Source organism: Conger conger, chromosome 1 (assembly GCF_963514075.1).
Source record: "Conger conger chromosome 1, fConCon1.1, whole genome shotgun sequence".
NCBI classification, from domain to species: domain Eukaryota; kingdom Metazoa; phylum Chordata; class Actinopteri; order Anguilliformes; family Congridae; genus Conger; species Conger conger.
The window spans coordinates 33,013,564-33,035,076 of record NC_083760.1 but is presented as its reverse complement, the minus strand read 5'-3'; the positions used below and the strand labels follow the sequence as shown (position 1 = coordinate 33,035,076).

The following is a 21,513-nucleotide window of genomic DNA, read 5'->3' as shown; positions in this document are numbered from 1 at the left end:
TGACTCCATAATGTTGTTTGCTTCCAGATGGTTTGCACAGACTCGGAATGTGTGAGAACAGAGTCAACGATTCTTACCCGTTCCCCGATGACCAAAGCTCGTGTGGGGTAAGACGCTCAAAATGTATCTGGATCTTGATCAGCTCTTTATCGATCAGTTTTCTTTAGTCCTTTGCCCGGGCCTCGTTTGAACTCCCTTTTTTTTGTCGGTAAGACTTCAGGTTAAAGGGCAGTCTGAATTTTACTAAGGATCTCAACGATCTCAAGGATCATTGTGTGAATTGTGTAGGTGTTGAACTGACTGGGCCCGCGCTGGGTCAAATGTGCAATTGTTTTGGATTCAAATGCTTTTCTGTACTCCATTGATCTTGCCTGTTGCAATTGAGCCAACCCAAGAGGACCAGAAAGTTAGTTTTGCACTTTTTGAGTTCAGTAAAGTGAAGAACTACATTTGAATCCAAAACAGTTAAGTATTTGACCCAGGTCTATAACAGTCACAGTCTGGAACCTCTTAACAGCCTCTGAAAAGTTTCTTCCTCCCCCTTCGTTTCCATCTCTGAAGGACACCAGCAGTGAGGAGGGAATTCTGGGCATCGATGGCCTGGACGAGTCCAGGAACACGGAATGGACCTTACGACCCACCATCTGTAAAAGGTGAGATCAGTTAGGCCTGCTTCCCACCAGGAGGGCTTGAACAAAATGATGTAGCACCTGCTTCAAAGTTTTCTCAAGTTTCCAATGACTTTCATTACATTACATTTACATTTAAGTTGTTTGGCAGACGCTTTCAATCCAAAGTGCATAGGTTCTTCCACAAGTTAAAGCATCACGTCTGTAAAATACACATGAAGGGTTGTTCTAAACAAAAATACAGTCATCGTAAGTGCAATTATTTTATTTTAGTTTAATTTTTTTGGGGTTAGACAAGAAGGGGTATTGGAAAAAAGGGTGGTGGGGGGGGAAATCAGGAGGGAGGACTAAGGTATAGTTTGAAAAGGTGTGTTTTTAGTCTGCACTTTCAGCTCTTAACTGTGCAAACTAGACTTGATATTCATGGCTATGGATACGTGCTATTTCACTTTTGCTTAAACCATCTGCCAAACACATCTAATGTAGTACCTCCAGAAGTCACTAGGTGGTGCACTAATGTTTCTTTTTTGCTTTTTAAAGCTCAATACTAGATTTGAAATGCCTTTCCTCTGGGAGCAAAATCAGCTGTGAATATTTAGGGTAGTTAAGGTGTGTTGGCCTGAAACGGTTTGTGTAGCTTCCTTAAGTTGCGCCTACCCACAGAATGTGTATATAGAGGGGATTCTCCTGTGTGTCCTCAGGCCCTGTATTCTCATTATGGACTCCTTGCGAGGACCTGGCAGGTCCACTGTGGTTAAGACGTTACGAGAGTAAGTCCGTCTCCTTCCGATGGTCTTCACTGTAGAAGCATTGCTTGACTTGTGGTCGCAGATTAGATTTAGATTATGTTTGAGCGTCTGTGTGCGTGCACGCATGAGTGTGGGCGCGTGTATATGCTAGGCCTGCATGATACATTTAGCATATTTATCGTCATCGAGATATGAACGTGTGTGGCTGTTCTCAGGTACCTGGAGGTAGAGTGGGAAGTGAGGAAAGGGACCCACAGGAGTTTTGGGAAAGAGGTGATGAGGGGCTCCAGCCCCCGGGTCCCACAGCAGGACAATTTCAGTGACTGCGGGGTCTACGTCCTGCAGTACGTAGAGAGCTTTTTCGAGGTGAGCGCACACGATTGGAGCAAAAGGTGTCTGCGTATTACTGCTACTGAAAGATTTCATAGCCTGTAGCCTGCTTATTATTTTGTTCCTGCAATGTGGGAAATTCAGTCGTCCACTCTCACTCAGGCATACACCCATCTCCTCTCTCTCTGTCCAGTTGTTGATATATTGAACATGTGAGATGTAGACCTGTATGCATCGCAACTGCTTATATACATACTACCTGTATGCATTTACTACCTGTAAGATACATACTACCTGTATGCTGCTTACATACAGGTAGTAAATACAGCAGTGCTCTGATCAGTTCATATATTAGTGGTTGTGACCTTCTCCTTGTGTTTTGTTTTGAAGAACCCAATCCCCAGTTTCCACCTGCCCATGAACCTTATGCAGTGGTTCCCACAGCAGCGGATGAGGGGGAAGCGGGAGGAGGTGAAAGAGCTGATCTTGCTGATCCAGAGTCAGCAGCAAACGGACCCGCAGTGTCAGGGACCCTTCCTGAACACTGATCTAGGATCAGCAGCCAACTATTCCACAGGCCCGTGGGGGCCCTGGGGACACTGATCCCTGGCCTCGGCTGCACACACACTCACAGGGTCAGGGGGACTACAGGGAAATCTCTGACTGATCCGGGGGTCAGACGCCCGGTCTGCAGAACCCTGGACATAGGCTAGCTAGACTTTTGCGTACGTGGTTGCGTTCCTGAGCCCGCCTGCGGCCCCGGTCCTTCCGGGCCGCCCGCAGACCCGCCTGTTGCCTACGAAGGTTGTTGGATTCATTTTGCTCTTTTGTTTCTTTGAATAAAAAAAAAGGCAATGTTCTGTTTCCTTCTTGTGACAAGGGAGAATATGTGAAGCTGTAGTTAATAAAGTATGTACATATGTTGGAGCCTGTATAGCCTTCGTCTTGTTTGTTCCTCTTCATATCAGTTCTCAGTGATGTTTAGTTGATATTACGTATAACTGCTATCACTGTCATTGGTAATATCAATTATACTTTAAATGTTAACCAACACGAACATACTCTCCAGAAGGAGATCTGCCAGTTATTATTTATGCTGTATTTGTTCTTTTTTTGCCACATTAAACTATGGTAGGAGATATGCAATGAGACTAAAACATTTATTGCCCTATAGGTTTGGGAATTCCAATGTCATGAAGGACCCTGACCCGATAGGGTAACAAATTGAACTCCGCCCATTTAATCCCCACCTACGATATTGACACAATGGAAATTTCAATGACACAAGTCATATACTGTGCATATTTGCTTTTTGGAATTTTACGAGTGAGCAATGCCGCTAACTAGTTATAATTGTCTCGCTTGAATACCCAAGCTCCCTTCAACTGGACTGACCTTTGAACATTAGCCTCTAGAATTTCTTTATATTTTGTAATCCATTTTTCCATCCTCTCGCACAATATTTCCTGTGCCCCCAGCTGCCAGACAACCCCAAAGCATAATGGATCCACCTCCATTCTTCACAGCTGGCAAAGTGTTCTTCTCTACAAAGGCTTCACCCTTTTTTCTAGATACCTTCTTTGGTGGTGGCCAAAAAGTTTAGATTTTGTCAGTCCAAAGCACATTGTTCCAAGGCTTCAAGCTTCTCAATGTAGCATACTTCAGACCTAATTTTGTGTTGAGGTCTCTGCCATGTCAGTCCCCTCCAAAATTATTGGAACAGCCAGGTCAATTCCTTTGGTTTTACTATACACTGAAGACAATTGAGTTTGAGGTCAAGAGATGTACATGAGATGACCGATCTGAATTTCAGCTTTTATTTCCTGGTATTTTTTAAATTCTAGATTTGTTACAACTTCGAACATATTACCTTTTGTATCAGACCACCCAATTTTTTGGTGAGGAAAGGTATTGGAACATGTGACTGACAGGTGTTTCTTGTTGACCGGATGTGTCCTGTTCTGAATGTCTACTCTTGGGTTTAGCCTTGTGTTTAGCTTGTGAAGACTGCGTTTGTGTTCAAAAAGATAAACCAAGATGAAGAAAAGAGCACTGTCTTTGGGAGAAAAACAAGCCATTTTGAAGCTTAGGAATGAGGGGAAATCTATTACAGAAGCATTAGGGATAGCTTGTACAACAACTTGGTATATCCTGAAAAAGAAAGAAAATGCTGGCTTACTGAGCAACAGACATCTAACTGATCGACCAAGGAAAACAACAGTAGTTGATGACAGAAACCTTGTGAGAGCTGTGATTGTGACATCACAATCTCCACAGGGCATAGGTGAAGCAAAAAAACCCAGAAACAAACAACAACTGAAAGAGGCTGCAGTAAAAGCATCACAAAAGAACAATGCAATAGTTTTGTGATGTCAATGGGTCACAGGCTTGATGCAGTTACTGCAAGCAAGGGATATGCTACCAAATATGATGTTATTTGCATTCATTTACTTAAATAATCTCTGTTCCAATACTTCTCACCAAAATCAGGTAGCCTAATACCAAAGGTGCTATGTTCTAAGTAATGACACATCTACCTGTAAACACCAGGAAATAAAAGCTGAAATTCTGAACTCTTCTCTTGTGTTCATTGTTGCAAAAACAAAGGAATTGTATCATTACTAGATGGATAATCCAACGTATTGCCTAAAAGGCAATTGAAGGATATCTAAAGGGAGTCAGGGGTGCCATGCTGTAGTCTGAAGAGGTGAATCTTCAGTCTGCTGGAACATTGGCAGGGCTTCTGCTGTGGTGGTTGCAGTGCCAAGCTCATTCCACCACCAGAACGGGTAGACCTGGAGCATATGACCTGAGGTCATACAACGGCTTTGTGTGTTGGGTCTAATGACCTTTTGAACACATAACAGCTGTTCCTTTAGCTTACAAATAGCCTAGCTGCTAGCACCAAGGTGGCAGCATTCTGAATGGGCTGCAGTGGTCTGATGGTGTGCGATTCTCCTTTGACTCAAAGATGTTTATTTCCCCACAATCAGCAATCCTTGAAACTTTATTTGAACAAAAAGTGCAGGACGTAACTCAAAAGACGAAGTTATTCCTGAATGTTGATTGAATCGCAGGCCGAGTCTTTAATTTGGCTGGTGCATGGAGAATTTATTCAGTCCTGTTTGGTAGGCCTACCAAAGCCAGATATAATGAGCAGGCCAGAAAAGAAAGAGAACACTTTAAACATTGATTAACTCTCAGTGGATTGACTTTTGTGTGGGTCTAGGGAACAAAACTCAGGATATTGTCGTTATATTATCAGTTTACTCAATCTAGACATGCATACTGAAAGGGATTAAAGTTGGCTTGAATACAACGGGTTGTCTTGGGATTGTATTTTTCAGTCTACATTAATTAGCTGAAGGGTTTATTGCACAGTTCAGCAGTGATGTGATTTTCCCATTACATATTCATTGCAAACAGGTTTATTACAGCCAACTATGACAGATAAATGCATTTTCCCAAACCGCATCATTTATTTAAACATAACTGCTTTCTTCTGTATTGCATCAACATGTGAATGTTACACTCTGTCTACAGAGATCTGTCTTAACTCCATTTTAATAAGCCTGCTTTCATCATGGAAGAAATTGAGTCATAACGGGAGTAGACATTATGCCAAGTTATCTGGAAGATAAGATAAGAGAGGAATGATGGTAGTTTTGTCAAATTTATGAAATATTCCTTTGATCGAAATGCAACAGGTTCTTGGAAGTGCCGTATTATGGTTGAAAATTTTGTCAAAACAAAGGCTAAGACTTTCATACAGCAAATAAAATAACTCACAGCACCTGTTGTGGTCTAAATTATATTTTCTGTATGCATCCAATGTTCGGGGTGGCACGGATGGTGCAGTGGTTAGCACTGCTGCCTCACAGCAAGGAGGTCCTGGGTCCTAGGTTAGGCTGATTGGAAAGTCTAAATTGCCCATAGGTATGAGTGTGTGAGTGAATGGTGTGTGTGCCCTGCGATGGACTGGCAACCTGTCCAGGGTGTATTCCTGCCTTTCGCCCAATGTATGCTGGGATAGGCTCCAGACCCACTGTGACCCTGTTCAAGATAAGCGCGTTAGAATGAACGAATGAATCCAATGTTCGAGATGGCAAAAATTATATTGGTGGTTGTCTCATTGTTTTTACCAGACACTGAAGAAAGATTGTATCCAAAGCATTTGTTGGTAACAATATTAAAGGTTGTTTTTTGTGGGGGTTTTTTCAAGATAGTGTGCAGTCCAACACTTCAATACATGAAACCACATTATCCAGTGACTGAAAATAAGCCACAGGTTTTGTGGGGCACTTAAAACACACAACTTGTCTTGGTCATGGTTGGTAATGGGTCATTTACTTTACAGTTACTGTATGGGCTTGATGGTTGATAAATTATTTGTACTTTGTACTTCTGTTTTGGAAATCACAAATAAAGTGCGTGAAAGTGCTTCCTGTGGAATGATTCACACACACATTTTTAGCCAAATTGAGTATGTAGCTGAGCTAGCTAATCAGGATAGAATATGAAAGAATAAAACAAGCCTATATATTTTTAAATAAAACCCGATATTGTTAAAATATGCATTTAATTATGGAAATGTAGTCCACTCTCTTGTTAAGATATTCTTTACTTCTCAATTTGGCAGTGATTGCAACCCCGAACAATGAATGTTTCAATAATTTAATCGGGTCATTGTGTGGTTATGTGTAGGCCTACAGCTTGCACGCCTCTGTATTTGTTCTTTCCATTCAAATAACCATGCAAATTGCGCTTTCTCTGTGAAAGACCCAAGAGTCATGAATTACTCATCTTCCGTCAGGCCTACAGCCATGAAATTTCGTCTGCCACAGATGGCATGCCACAGTATGTGTCTGTTAAACACTAAGCTAAGGTGCTGGCTCACCTCAAACCCATAGCAGAGGACATCTGTTTAAAACAATGACGTGTAAATATTTTAAAAGTCTCAACAGGATGCATGACCTCCAGTTCGGCTGTGGGACCTAGCATGCCTTTTGTTCTCTAACTCGAAGTTGGCTAATGGTAATTACTGTTAAGAAAGCTGTTTGACTCTCAGGATATCGCCATGCAGTAATTAGAAGGAGAACCCTGCTTAAACGCATTTAAAATCAGACCCAGTAATCGCATAGCTATCTCTGCCTCAGTGTCTTCCTCTGTCATGTTGCACTGGTTCCAAATAGATCGATAGTCATACAAAGAACTAGTGACCCTGACATAACCAGCGACTGTAAATGAGCAATCGCACGATTACAGTAACAAGGCTTTAAAGCTAGGATTGCTTGTACTGTAATCACAGCTGTCGAAGCAGTGCCCTCCCATCTTGTACACCCTCGAAGTAATCTTTCACAGCGGGTTTTTTTTTTCTGTCGGCAGTTTGATGATGACCTTTTGTTGCTTTGGTCATTCCTGTCGGGATATACGTATAATTGTTGTTTTTAGCTTTTCCTGCAAAACCCAAGAGATGCAAAACGAATACGCACTGCTTTTCAAAAGCGATTTATGATCCATTGAACTTAAAAGGTTAGGTTATCTTTGAGACACTGTCACGGAACCAGTCTTCATAAGATCAGCTCGTTGTTGTTGCACTGTTTTTCTAATCAGACAGCGTCTTTGTTCTGACCACACAGACGTAACAGCAGGTTACAATATATAGGGTTTTTTTGCCAAAATATAGTTCATGATTGGATCTTATTTATTATGTGCCTCCATTATTGTGTTTGTACCATGCATCTTTAGGTGTTTGATTCCCAAAGAAAGATTAATTAAAAGAGATCGAGAAAACTTATATTAGGAGAATGATTGCATCAAAGCAATAAAACTACATGGTTGCACATTTCAGTGGATTTCAGTAAGTGTTACCTCAAGATATTTAAAATTATTTGATAGGCCTACAGCTTGGACTGAGTAGTGTGTTTTGGCCATGTGATAAAAAGTAACAACCGTATCGTGTAGTGAATAAAAGCAAATTGCTTTTTTGCTCTTGTTTAATTAACCCTTCCTCTTTTCTCAGCTGTCCATTTCCCTTCTCCGATTAGTTTATTCAGTCATTTCGGTCACATTTGTTTGACTTGACAATAATGGCTCGTAACAGTCCGATGAGGATTCACAGGCTCCAGTGTGCTATGTACATTTTTATGTAGGCCTGCATGTGGAGTTTGGTAGTGTAATGTAATTGGTAAAATAGGTATAAAATTGTCGTTTTATTTTTTTATTGATGACTAAAGTGTGAACTGACATGGATTATGAAACATAAAGAAATGATAAGACATGTAAACATTTGGAGAGACACGTTTACACTTCATTGTCCCCTTGTGCAGAAATGCGATATACAGTAGCTTCTGCCGTGGGCACTTTGGCTGTCTTTCTAATTAGATTTCCTCACCTAGTATTGACTTTCAGTCCAGGATAGAATGTCTTCTTAAAAATGCTCTAAAAGTTTTGAGTTACTGACCCTCTCAAAAATTCATGACTGCCATGCTGGCATTTGTTTCTCCATGGTGGAAACCATGGTGATGTTTCGGGTTACTTACAACAGTGAAATTGGAAAGGCGCCATTTCAGGGTTTGTGTGTGTTTTTAAAACACTGAATTTTGAAGAATAGTATTGACACTGGCTGCAGATTACTTCCAATATAATGAAATCAAATGTCATATGTGCTGCAATTAACCACTTTTACTGTCTTCAAACCATACATATCTGTATCTTATGAACTCTTCTGTGCAAAGTAAATGTTCTTGTGTAACAAGATATTCATGAACATTATGGTGGATAAAACGAGAAAGCATGCTGTGCCCTCAAAGTAAAGTTGATGTAGCTACCCTGTGGATCCCTGGGTATGTTTTAAAATACCTTTAAGGGGATGGAGGATGCACACAAATAGTTTACCTGTATACCTGTCAGGTAATTCAGCCTAAAATAATCTTTATTCATTCGTAGTGCATTTCATGCGTCATGGAAAGATCTGGTTCCTCTTACTGCACGTGAATGTATGAGTTACATAGCCGATTACAATTGCTTCATTACATCACAGCACAGTTGTTTGACAGACCAAAAGCAGAGATGTCATGTCAATGCCTCATTGCTTTTACCAAGCAGTAAATAGAATGGATTGTGTATGAGTTTATGTGAATCTTTAGTTATTAACATACTGGTAGATCAAGTCAGGACCTTGTAATTTATTAATACAAATGTATATTTTTAATGGTAGCCTACCAGTTGCTAGATGAAAGCAAAACTGCCTGCAAAAGAGGGCAAGTTATAGTAAATAATAATAATAATAATAATAATAATAATAACAACAAATCATAATGATTATTATTCTAATAATATAATAATAGTCGCTGTGATACTTGGTCCACGCAAAAAAAAAAAAAAAGCTGACTAAAAACATGGGACCATAAATATTCGCAATTAATAGTGGAGCAACCGATGCGTTATCCAGCGCTCCATTCGGCCGATGCTTGCAATTGCTTCTGTCCCCGTGACGTCACCACGATTCCCTGGACTTCTACGGACAGAGGGGGTCCGGGATCTGGCAGGAAGGAAAAGGAGAGATCAGAGCGTGAGTCTACCACAGTCGGGGATCCTAAGAAGGGGTAGCTAATGAACTTTTTAAAATACAGCAAGAAGTCGTGGACTGCACCGTTTGAACAACTCTCGAAGTAAGTGATACAATCGGAAAGTATTCGGTGCTATTCTTTCAATCAGCTTGCTCGCTTGCCGGGTAACTGTACTTGAAGTTAAATTAATAGTGAATAGCCTACCTTACCATTCTATAGGCTCAGGCTGTCCTTGCAAAATTACTGCTAAATATCTCTGGACCTGTCAATGGATATTTTGCTGCCAGTTCAGGGCGAATACCAGCGAGTCACTGTAGTACTGTGCCAGCAAGCTAGCTTGCTAGCCTGTTAAAGGAAGAGGCGATATTGTCTTTTTCTTGCTTACCATGACACGCTATCTGGCATCATGTGGAAATCATCATGTGGCGGTGTTATAGCAGGCTTGCAATAATTTGCCGGTGGATTGTAAAACTGAGGTAGTTTACTGTTAATAGTACCATATCGGAACCCAAACGCATCAGAGATAGTGGAGTTTCATCCGGTGCAGTTTAGCTTGCACTAATTCACTAATGATGTGGAACAGAGCTCTAAAATTGAAAAAAGATAGATTAAATATTATCAAGCTAGAATGGTGCATCTTTACGTTCTGTGTTAATATGCATAGATTTTATTAACTGATGATAATAAAAATAACAGAATTTATGAGAAATATTACAAACGGGCTTATAAAAGGTTGCTAAATAGGACTAGGACATTGTGGCTGCTGGGTACGGACTCATTAGCGGAGGAAACTTGTCGCTACATGAGCTGTGGATGGGTATTTCTTTGTTTTAGAGTTGTTTTAAAGTTACAGATGCTGTAGTAGTTTACTCGTGCACCTGCTACAACATTTCATGCGTTTCGTTTCCTGTTCAACCCGAAATAATAGTGATAGTTATTCAATAACTTTTTATAAAAGTTAGAACACAGAAACATGTGAGGCAGGTGGAAACTTCTCATCTAGCTTTCTTGTTCTTCGTCAGGTACTGTTCGCATGGTTGTGTTCAAAGAAGCCATCGCCTATAATCTCAGAATAAGTGTGGTTACGAATAAATGAAATATACGGGTGCTGAAAAATATACATATCATATTTTAGACGGCAACCAGCATCGATGACGTGCAGCAGAAATTCATTTGCTAGGTTAATTTGCATTTTTGGTGTGTTTCCTGACATTGCAAGACTTACTAGGCAAAAGGGCTTTTAACACTTTTCATATGCAGGATGGCTTTCAATCCGAAGAAAGCAAGCATATGCTCCAACTTGGAGACAAAGAAAAGACATGTCACGGTCGTGTTTCCTTTAGCATAGAAGAAGAAATCAGCTCCATTGCTTCTGTGAAGGCTGGTTTTCCATGCCTTTGTAATTAGTGGAATGGGAGATGAATTAGTCATGTTCCACAGGGCAGAGTGCAGCTCTCGGTGGACACCGTGATGTAGTGTCACTATAATAGCTTTAATGCTCCGTTCAGCCATCCCCAGCGATCTTATTAAAATGTGGCAGTGGCATCACAGATTCGAAGAGGTCGCTGGTTGATATCTCCCTAGTACATGATTGGGCTTGCCTGCTCTTGGCAATAGACCATATAGGCCAGGGATGGGCAAGGCCTGTATCTGTTTCTGGATTTCAGACCAACTTCTGCTCTTAATTATTTAATTAGCCCAATCATTTAGATTATCTGTCATTTAGAGCTACATTTCATGATATAAACAGCAGCTGATGAATGGTCTTGTCTTGTGGTCTAATTTACCAGTGAATCAGTCATGGCGCATATGGCTAATTAGCTGATTGAGCCAGGGTAACTGGTGGCAGCAAAATCCTGCATACACACCCGCCCTCCTGGACAGGAGTTTCCCATCCCTGATATACTGTGAGTGACTCTGGATGGAAGCTGAATGGCCTCCAAACATTATAGATGGTCATCAAACATTATTTATGCTATTATGTTCTAAGACACACAACCTAATTTCCAGAATAATGTAAAGCTGTTTAAGTTGGTATGTATTATGTATTTTTATTGTATTTTAAGTTATTCTTTGCCAGTGACTGGGGTGGTGTGGAGGTGAGGGCTGGGGACTGGGGACTATGTCAGGGGTTGTGGAACATCAAATCAATGTTAATTAGCTGCTAGAGGGATGTAGGCCTCGCTGGTGAGTGGTGGTATGGTTGGCACTTGCCTGTCACTCCTCAGAAACCTGACTCTGCCCCTGGCTTCATGGCGTTATCAGTGGAAGGGCTGCGAGTGTATGCTGATACCGCTGATCGCATGGCGGAGAGGTTGAGCGTGTGCGTCTCACAGCCGGTGCAGGCCCAAAGAAAGAGGAACTGGGATCAACTCCGTGTTTCAGCCACAACACAGTCTGTGGTTGCGCCGAACGCCACCAGGCTTGTACTAAAAGGACACCTTTGTGCAATATGCGATGGCAATTGGCAGGATGAATGCCCTCTGTGGCGAGTGCTGGGATTTGTTCTGGCTGCTTGGTGGGCCGTGCTGAAGAAAATGAGTGCATCGTTGTGATGTCACGACTTCACATAAGACAAAAACGGCTCGTTTAAATATTATATTTTCTTACAGAGTCATTTTCACATGGATTGCCTGGAGTTATTTGGGGACTGTGTGATTTGATACTTTCACAGAGTTTTTATAGCATCTTAAACTGCATAATCCCCATAGCAAGGGAAATGTCATTTTCCAGAATATGGGACCTTTAAATTTGTAATGCCACAGATGCAAGATGCATAGGTAGGTTATGTGTGCCTTTATCAGCATTGCACTGTGCTGTTTCTCAGCATTACATTAATGGAATGTCTTTTTACACAGTGCATGTTTGATTCCAATTCTTGTGAGGAATGCATTACTTAACCAGAGTGGCTAAGATTAAGTATTTGGATGCAACCATCAAATATCGGTGTACTGAGTCGCTGGATTTAGAGTTCTAGTTACATAACTAAGTCCCTCTTTGAAAGTGCTATGGTTCTGCAGGACTTTTTTATTGTTTCCGAGTGTCACTTCAGGAGGTAAATCAGGCCTATGTTTAGCAAGGCTAAATGATGGTTGAGTCAGATGGTTATATTACCAGACAGCTGAACTGTATATGTAAGTTCAAGTCAAAAACTGACATAGATTTGAAGACATTCCTGGTTGATATCTCCAGGTTAGACTAGACAATAGCTTCACGCTCTTATTAATATGAGGAAGTTCTGCAGTTCCAGATTGACAGTGTAACAGATTATTTAACAGTGTGTATTACTAACATGCGGTTAAGGGATCTCACCTTCTGTGCATTTGAGGTTGCATGTTTGAATCCCAATCTGCCATTTTCTATGAAGATCATCTTGGCATCATCAATACATCATTGATGGAGAAAAAAACACAGCTTGAATCACAGCTGTCAGACCAGTCAGGTGTCGAGAATGATCAGATTTGTTTGTATTTGCATTTTTTTTTACAAAGATAGCACATGTGGTACCGGCTCCCTCTATTCCTAGAGCTGTGTGTGTCTGTGTGACAATGAGAACATTTTAAGGAATGTTTGGTGTAGGCCTACTTGGTTGTGTTTGTCCTGCAGGGAAAAGGTCTTCCATCAAAGCTGATTTGAGATCCAGGCTGATGATGTTCCATCTCAGCTTATGTTATCACAGAACTCTTGACCAAGCAAGTGCAATGAAATTAGCTCATCTGTTCTTGTGAAGACATAGATTTAGGCTAAGCTTTAGAATTCAGTCTTCCTCATTATTGAAAGACCATTGGTGTAATTAAGACCCATCAGGCCCTGGTGCAAATTATACTCCAGGCCCCCCTTCTCTTCAATAACATTACCCACAGGCACCTTTGCAAGGCACATATACTAGCCATTCAGAACCACTGACAGTAGACAAAGCAGATGGTTAAGCACTAGTCATTCCTCCTAACAGATAGCAGTAATGTTACTAACAGATAGTTAGTAACGATATTACATTACTCTTTCTGACTAATAGCCTAATGGCTTAACGGTAAAAAGCAGAAATGCTGCTCAGTCATTTAAAAAGACATCCAGCGCAACTTGCGCTCCGCAAAATCAATCACCAAGCTATAGAGGTCCAAATTCCTGGCTCTGTCATTTTCAATTGAAAGTATCGATAACCAACTCAGTCTCTCTTCTCTCCTTCTGCTCCTTTAGCAGTTTTTGATAAGTTTTTAGTTTTGATAACGGGCGTTTGGCTGTGGTGGCAGTCATATGGTATCATGGTAGTGCACACATCGCCGAAAAGGCAGTTGCTAGTTTTGCTGCATTTTACAGTTTCTTATTTGTGCATCACTTCTGCATGCTAGCTATCTTTTGCTGACATACAATAAGTTTCTGAAGCACAACTACAAACAGACAAATATTCAGATAATTGACGCAACCTTTTTTATTTTGTCCACCTCTTACAACATTAACGTGTCAGTCATTTGCTCTACTGCCAAACAAAAAAATAGGAAATACACGTTATTGGTTTGTAACCATGGGGGAGATTTTTAGCATGAGCAAATGTCGTCCCCTGGTTCATCAATACAACTTCTTCTGACCGGCACGCAGACTCCAGCACGGGCCCCCCCCCCCCCCCCCATCCCGGGCCCCGGTGCCAGTTCCGCCCTTAGCTACGCCCCTGACAGAGGCTTATTATTTTATGAAAGTAAGCTGCCTTTGATGGTAGTGCCTGGTGAAAGCAGAATGTCTGGATATTATTGTGATTTGTGAAGCAGGTAGCCAAATAGCCAGCTGTTGCTATTGTGTAATGTTAGAAGGTTTTTACTTCTTCATGTAGGACTCATTCACATTTTTCCTTTTACAAATTATTTGTGAGTTTATTTTTCTAAAATTAAGGAAGATGCATTATGTTTCTATTTTATTGACTTGGGAGTTAACCAGACAGGAAGCCTCTGTGATGTCATTGTTCTGGAGCCCCAGCCCTGCGTTATGGAAGGCCGCAGGGTTTCAGGATCCATGCATTTCTCTGCTTCCTGTCCTCCTCTGGCACCTTTTCCACATCCTCTACCCTGACGTGAACAGGAAGTGGGAGAGCAGTACTCTGCAAAGGAGTCCAGGAAGCCTCTGTGACCTCCCCTCTCCACCCAAAACGAGACTTAACGAGAAAGTTTACTTTCTGGGGTCCCCTCTGCTGGCCATCTCTCAAAGTCACTCTCCACAGCAAGCCCCAAAAATACGCCCTCACATTTTGGAGGTGCGGTCAGTTGTTGGGACCTTCCCCAGAGACCACTGTCTGTGTTACATTGGATTAGACCCTAAGTGGCAATACTCCATGTGCAGACCCTCTAATGGTGGTACTGATGGTTTTAGAGGTCCCTGATGGTTCTGTACAGACTGTCTTTAAAAAAACACTAATATGTAGCTGTTACTCACGTTGTGCTTAAAGCCATAGGAAAGGACTGTAGTTAGAAAGTGGCTCAAATGTTACTTTATATTTGTCGCAGCAATGTGTATACATTTCGTTCCTTTTGAATGCACTAGCTCATTTCAATTAGAGCTGCAGTATATGACTTAAGTAATAGATGTATAGTGCACAGTTATTGTGCTGTGTGTGAAGGCAATGTACTGCATGTTCAACATTTTTAAGCATTCACACCGTCTCTGTATAGCTAGATCTTACTTGGACATGCTTGGAAATCAGCCATAATTTTGTAGCCAACATTATCGTAAAAAAAATGTGCTGTGTGTGTAATAGCGCACATTTCAAAAGAAGTTAATTGACTATTTATTTGACTGGCTTCCAAAATTAGCCTTTTTCACAGGGTGATAAAATTTCATAACCATGCAATCATCTAATTGTATTTATTTATTAATTTTAAGATTGCTTATCTTTCATTTGGAGCGATTGGAAGCTTTCTGCAAAGGGACCTAAAGAGGCCTTTGGTGAAAGAGTTCCTTTGTCAAGTGCTTGTATTTGTCACGTGCTTTTATATAGAGTTCTTAAAAAGGTTCTTGAAGACAGTCAATTGTCAATGTTTAAGTCACCGTGGACGTGTTATGTTCACTTTGAGATTAGGTACAGTGCAGTCCGTAAATATTTGGACAGTGGTACAATTTCTGTTCTTTTGGCTGTGTACTCCAGCGGATTTGAAATGAAACGGTGGATGTTAGGTTAAAGTGCCATCTTTAATATGAGGATATTTGCATCCATTTTTGGTGATCTGTGTAGGAATTACATCCCTGTTTATGCATAGTACAATACAACCACTTCCTTAGTGCAGGTAGAAGAAGGCTTTCAGTATCTAGTCTTGATTCTAGGTTTTTGATTCTGTTATTAGCGTTTGTCAACATGATGACCAGGGTTGTGCCAATGACTGTAAGGGAAGCCAATATGAGGCTGAGAAATAAGAATAAAAAAAAACATAGGCCAAGCAATAGGCTTGATAAGGCCGAAATAAACTGTTTTTGAACATCATCAGAACACATTTTGAACATCATCGGAAGAAAGATAGCGCTGCTGAGCTCAGTAATGGCAATAGACTGCATTGTATTTGAGATTTTTCTTGCTGAGATCATCAAAAGAAGTGAACCAACTGAACAGGACACCTAAATATGGACAATTAAATTGGACAAGCTAAATATGTAATCACTGGAACATTCACTCAACCAGATATACAGTGGGGCAAAAAAGTATTTAGTCAGCCACCAATTGTGCAAGTTCTCCCACTTAAAAAGATGAGAGAGGCCTGTAATTTTCATCATAGGTACACTTCAACTATGAGAGACAGAATGGGGGGAAAGAATCCAGGAAATCACATTGTAGGATTTTTAATGAATTAATTGGTAAATTCCTTGGTAAAATAAGTATTTGGTCACCTACAAACAAGCAAGATTTCTGGCTCTCACAGACCTGTAACTTCTTGAAGAGGCTCCTCTGTCCTCCACTCGTTACCTGTATTAATGGCACCTGTTTGAACTCGTTATCAGTATAAAAGACACCTGTCCACAACCTCAAACAGTCACACTCCAAACTACACTATGGCCAAGACCAAAGAGCTATCAAAGGACACCAGAAACAAAATTGTAGACCTGCACCAGGCTGGGAAGCCTGAATCTGCAATAGGTAAGCAGCTTGGTGTGAAGAAATCAACTGTGGGAGCAATTATTAGAAAATGGAAGACATACAAGACCACTGATAATCTCCCTCGATCTGGGGCTCCACGCAAGATCACAAGATCGGTGAGCAAAAATCCCAGAACCACACGGGGGGACCTAGTGAATGACCTGCAGAGAGCTGGGACCAAAGTAACAAAGGCTACCATCAGTAACATACTACGCCGCCAGGGACTCAAATCCTGCATTGCCAGACGTGTCCCTCTGCTTAAGCCAGTACATGTCCAGGCCCATCTGAAGTTTGCTAGAGAGCATTTGGATGATCCAGAAGAGGATTGGGAGAATGTCATATGGTCAGATGAAACCAAAATAGAACTTTTTGCTAAAAACTCAACTTGTCGTGTTTGGAGGAGAAAGAATGCTGAGTTGCATCCAAAGAACACCATACCCACTGTGAAGCATGGGGGTGGAAACATCATGCTTTGGGGCTGTTTTTCTGCAAAGGGACCAGGACGACTGATCCGTGTAAAGGAAAAAATGAATGGGGCCATCTATCGTGAGATTTTGAGTGAAAACCTCCTTCCATCAGCAAGGGCATTGAAGATGAAACGTGGCTGGGTCTTTCAGCATGACAATGATCCCAAACACACCGCCCGGGCAACGAAGGAGTGGCTTCGTAAGAAGCATTTCAAGGTCCTGGAGTGGCCTAGCCAGTCTCCAGATCTCAACCCCATAGAAAATCTTTGGAGGGAGTTGAAAGTCCGTGTTGCCCAGCGACAGCCCCAAAACATCACTGCTCTAGAGGAGATCTGCGTGGAGGAATGGGCCAAAATACCAGCAACAGTGTGTGAAAACCTTGTGAAGACTTACAGAAAACGTTTGACCTCTGTCATTGCCAACAAAGGGTATATAACAAAGTATTGAGATGAACTTTTGTTATTGACCAAATACTTATTTTCCACCATAATTTGCAAATAAATTCTTTAAAAATCAGACAATGTGATTTTCTGGATTTTTTTTTCTCATTTTGTCTCTCATTGTTGAGGTATACCTATGATGAAAATTACAGGCCTCTCATCTTTTTAAGTGGGAGAACTTGCACAATTGGTGGCTGACTAAATACTTTTTTGCCCCACTGTATGTACTCCGTATTGTCTTCTGGGGTTCAAGCATTCATGAAATTAAATCCCATTTATTAAATAAAATGTTAAATAATGTTCATACAGTAAACAGAAGGCCTATATACTCATAATAACTGCAACTTGACCTCCTTATCGAGTACAAAGCTCCTCTTTGTGTCATCTGTTGCTCTGCTGTGCGGTTGGAGTAATATAACTATACACTGAGAACATCATTCAAGTTACTGTGGTTACCTAACTGCCATCCAGTTCCCAGAATAGCACAGGAAGCATTTTCCCCTCAGAATTTGTTTGCAGAATGGAACTAATGATTAACATAAATCATAAACGTCCCGTTGTTTCGATGACATGCAGTGTTTTGAGAAGTATCTGTTGGGAGTGCTTGAAGACCTTACTTAATGAAGTTCCCCAAGCCTTTGTTTCTGGCCTTTTGGTAATGTGTTAGAGAGGGACTAGTTACCAGACGTCACTTTAAAGCATTTTGCCTTGAGGATTATTAGCTCATATGACTGCTCATTTTATGTCCATCAATGACCAGGCCCAGAAGTTATAAATGGGAGGGTGAATGGACATATTCTGCTGTTCCTGCCATTATCGCACCCACCCTTCCCCTCTCAGACACACATTATTTTCCTCTGAAATGGTGTGCAGTGAGAAATGATCTCACCATCTGAATCCCTCCCTCCATGGGCAAAGCTACAGCAGAGAATGTTCACAGTCTGCCCTCCATATGTGTTTTCTCTTTATTTGGATAATGGGAAAGCGGAGAGGGTTACAGGAAGAGATGGGATAACAGTGGCAGTGGCCGGAAATCGAACCCCGCAGCCATGCTTGGATTGGTAGACAGGTCGAGTGTTAACCCCCCTATGGACCACACCACATGGTCTTGCCCACCTACAGCCACATGGGCCCTTCCCTGTGTGTCTAGACGACACTGCCGTAGTCTGGATGCGATACCAGGTCGTGGGCCTCAGGCACACACTGGAAACATGTATTTGTCTAGATTAGAGGTGTCCAATCTTATCCTAAAAGGGCTGGCGTGGGTGCAGGTTTTTGTTTTAACCCAGCAGTAACACACCTGATTATACTAATGAACTAATCGTGGTCTTTAATCAAGACCTTGATGAGTAGAATCAGCTGTGCTAAAACAACAACCTGCACACACACTGGCCCTTTCTGGATAAGATTGGACACCCCTGGTCTAGGTGCTCCAAGAGGTCTACCAAATATTCAAAGGTTAGTAAGTTGAAGAAAGGTTGGGTTTTCCAGCAAGACAATGAATAAGCATACCTCAAAATCAGGTTCTCCCAAGCTGCTGTCTCCTTGTGCTCAGCAGTTGAAAGACTGAGGACACAGACTTTGATCAGATGGTTGTCTGGCTCTTTGGGTCTTTAATCCACTTGTCCTTGTGCCAGGATCATTTTATGATTTATTTGTTTATATGGGTCCACATTAGCTGTTGCAGATGTAGCAGATATCCTTCCTTGGGTCCACAAAGAACAGAAAATAACTGAATAAAATTACACACAATTAATATAAAAGCATATAGATATACATAAATAAAATAGGGAAGAACAAATATAATTAAAAACACATAAATGCAAGATCACGTAAATGTCATCTTAGCATTTAACATATTAATCATCAGTCATAATAATGAATCTGTCACCAATACATCAACAGTTGTCACAGACGACAAAGACATCATACTTCGCTGTAGATATCCGATCATGAAACGCAGAGAGAAGGTTGAGATTCAGAGAGTAGCCCGACATCTGGTTAGAGCATCAAATACCTTTTTGTATGGCTGAGACAAGGCCATTTCCTCCTCAGGCTGTAAAACTTGCGGTGATTCTATGACTACAAAACTAATACAGAGCATTTTGAAATCTGCCTCAAACCAGATTCTATCACTGTCTCATATACAATAGGTTAACATGCATTAAGAAATTGTCACATCTAAATGGTGAGGTCAGAAATTGAAGGGCACGGGCCACAAATTAGATGATGTTGGATATTTCTTTCAGCGCATGTTACATGATAATTGAGATTCATGGGTCTATCTGTTAATTCAGCCCATACTGTGCTATTTTTAGCAAGTCAATATATTCACCATCCACTGTTTGTCTGCACTGGGAACAGGGACCGCCTTGGGCCTGCTCATTAATTTTCTTTCTTTATTTAATTTATTTGGTCGGGACCATTTACAGTCCTAAACATACATGTTACAATTTTCACCAGCAGTCCCTGGGCTGCTCTCCTACATAGACTAATGAATCTGCGAAGTACACTAAATTGTTAAAATGGTGCAATTAGTGTACACTCTGCTATTGGTGTTCAGTTGATTAAAATTGCATTGCAGAAACAACAGGAGATAATACGCTTTTGTTTCTGTGTTTTAGTTGATCTAGGTCTTTAGCGATTTAACATGGTGGAGCATATGTGAGCTGGTATTTCTTTCCTATTTGGGCTATAAATGACATACAGGATATTAATGAAGTTCATGTGATGATTGGTAGAATGTAGGTTGTGATTGAGGTTAGATCATAATCAGTGTGCCGTCAGTAAGTGAAGAGGAGTGATATTTATGTTTATGTATATGATATTCAAAATATTTTTCCTCAATTCCTATTTTTATGTACATTTCTCATGAAGGCCTACAGGGACATTTGCACTACATTCACTTGCACTTTAATTTTGAAAAAGTATTCACAAAATTCTGAATTGACAGCAATAGAGTACTAATATCACAATGTGCTATTTTATACAGATGCAGGCATCTTATGCCTTTTCATTAACATGCATTTGAACAATTCCCTCGGATCTAGGCCTTTCCCTCATTAATGAATACGCATTTGGGAAAAAATAATTTGTGAGCCCACTGTTGCATATTTGAATAGTCAAATAGCTTTGCCCTCATCTGCAGTGACAGGTATGCAAATCATGGCATACGGGCAGACATTTGCAGGCCTGTTGTGAATGTGAAGCAGACAGCTGTCATTAAGAAATAGTTACTTCTGACAGAGGCATCACAATGCCCCATGATGCACATGGGCTTGCCTGAGTCATCACATAATATACAGTAGTGTGCACAAATTTGGGCACCCCTGGTCAAAAAGCCTTTTACAATTAATATCTAAGTATAAGTAAACAGAAGCAAACCTGACCTCTGAATGGTACAACATGAAACATTACACATTTCAAATCTTAAAGCAAGATTACTTTTAATTTGAACCTTTTGCTGTTTCAAAAAATATATATATATATGTTTTTCAATTCTCGGTTTTGGATTTTTTTCCACATTCTTCCCTTGCAGAACCTCTAGCTCAGAAATATTTTTTGGCATCCTTGCATGTTTAAGATCTACAAGATTCAATAATATTCTGGGCACTGCTGTTGATTTTGAAGCATGCTTTGGATCATTGTCTTGCTGGAATACCCATCCTCTCTTCAACTTCAATGTCTGGACTGACCTTTGAACATTAGCCTCTAGAATTTCTTAACATTTGGTGGAATCCATTTTCCTTCCACTCGCACAATATTTCCTGTGCCCCCAGCTGCCACACAACCCCAAAGCATAATGGATCCACCTCCATGCTTAACAGTTGGCAAGGTGTAATTCTGTACAAAGGCTTCACTCTTTTTTTCTCCGAACATACCTTCTTTAGTGTTGGCCAAAAAGTTTTCAAATATATATATTTATTATAAATATATATTATTATATATTTATAAATATATTTTATACCTCAAGGGACCTCCTGGTTAAATAAAGGTTAAATAAAATAAAATGAAGAATGAGAATCCTTCAGGACCACGGACAGCAGCCTCACTGACAGGTGCACAGCTGAGTTCAATTAGCCAATGCCAGGCCTATTTTCTGTAAGAGAAGGAATATCCACACAAACATTCTGGATGTTTCTCTCTCAACATATCCTCCTTTTTAGTCCTACCCATCTTTGTTCTCCACATTCTGTGCCCCTCAGCACCTTGTTTA

At 40.8% G+C, this 21,513-nt stretch overlaps 2 protein-coding genes across 3 annotated transcripts in view; both read left to right on the top strand.

Annotated features, from left to right (window-relative positions):
- The window catches only part of senp6b (SUMO specific peptidase 6b), a 28,647-nt gene extending 26,012 nt beyond the window's left edge, over positions 1–2,635 (top strand). For both annotated transcript variants that reach the window (XM_061217809.1, XM_061217818.1), the window contains exons 17-21: positions 28–107; positions 562–653; positions 1,331–1,399; positions 1,594–1,744; positions 2,099–2,635. In XM_061217809.1, coding sequence (XP_061073793.1) covers positions 28–107; positions 562–653; positions 1,331–1,399; positions 1,594–1,744; positions 2,099–2,311 — 605 coding nt within the window. In that variant the 3' untranslated portion in view covers positions 2,312–2,635. The remainder of the gene's footprint in view (positions 1–27; positions 108–561; positions 654–1,330; positions 1,400–1,593; positions 1,745–2,098) is intronic.
- A 6,611-nt stretch (positions 2,636–9,246) lies between these two features.
- myo6b (myosin VIb) overlaps positions 9,247–21,513 on the top strand; it is a 69,983-nt gene continuing 57,716 nt past the window's right edge. Inside the window, exon 1 of the mRNA XM_061239689.1 lies at positions 9,247–9,381. The gene's annotated coding sequence lies outside the window, so the exon portion shown is untranslated. The remainder of the gene's footprint in view (positions 9,382–21,513) is intronic.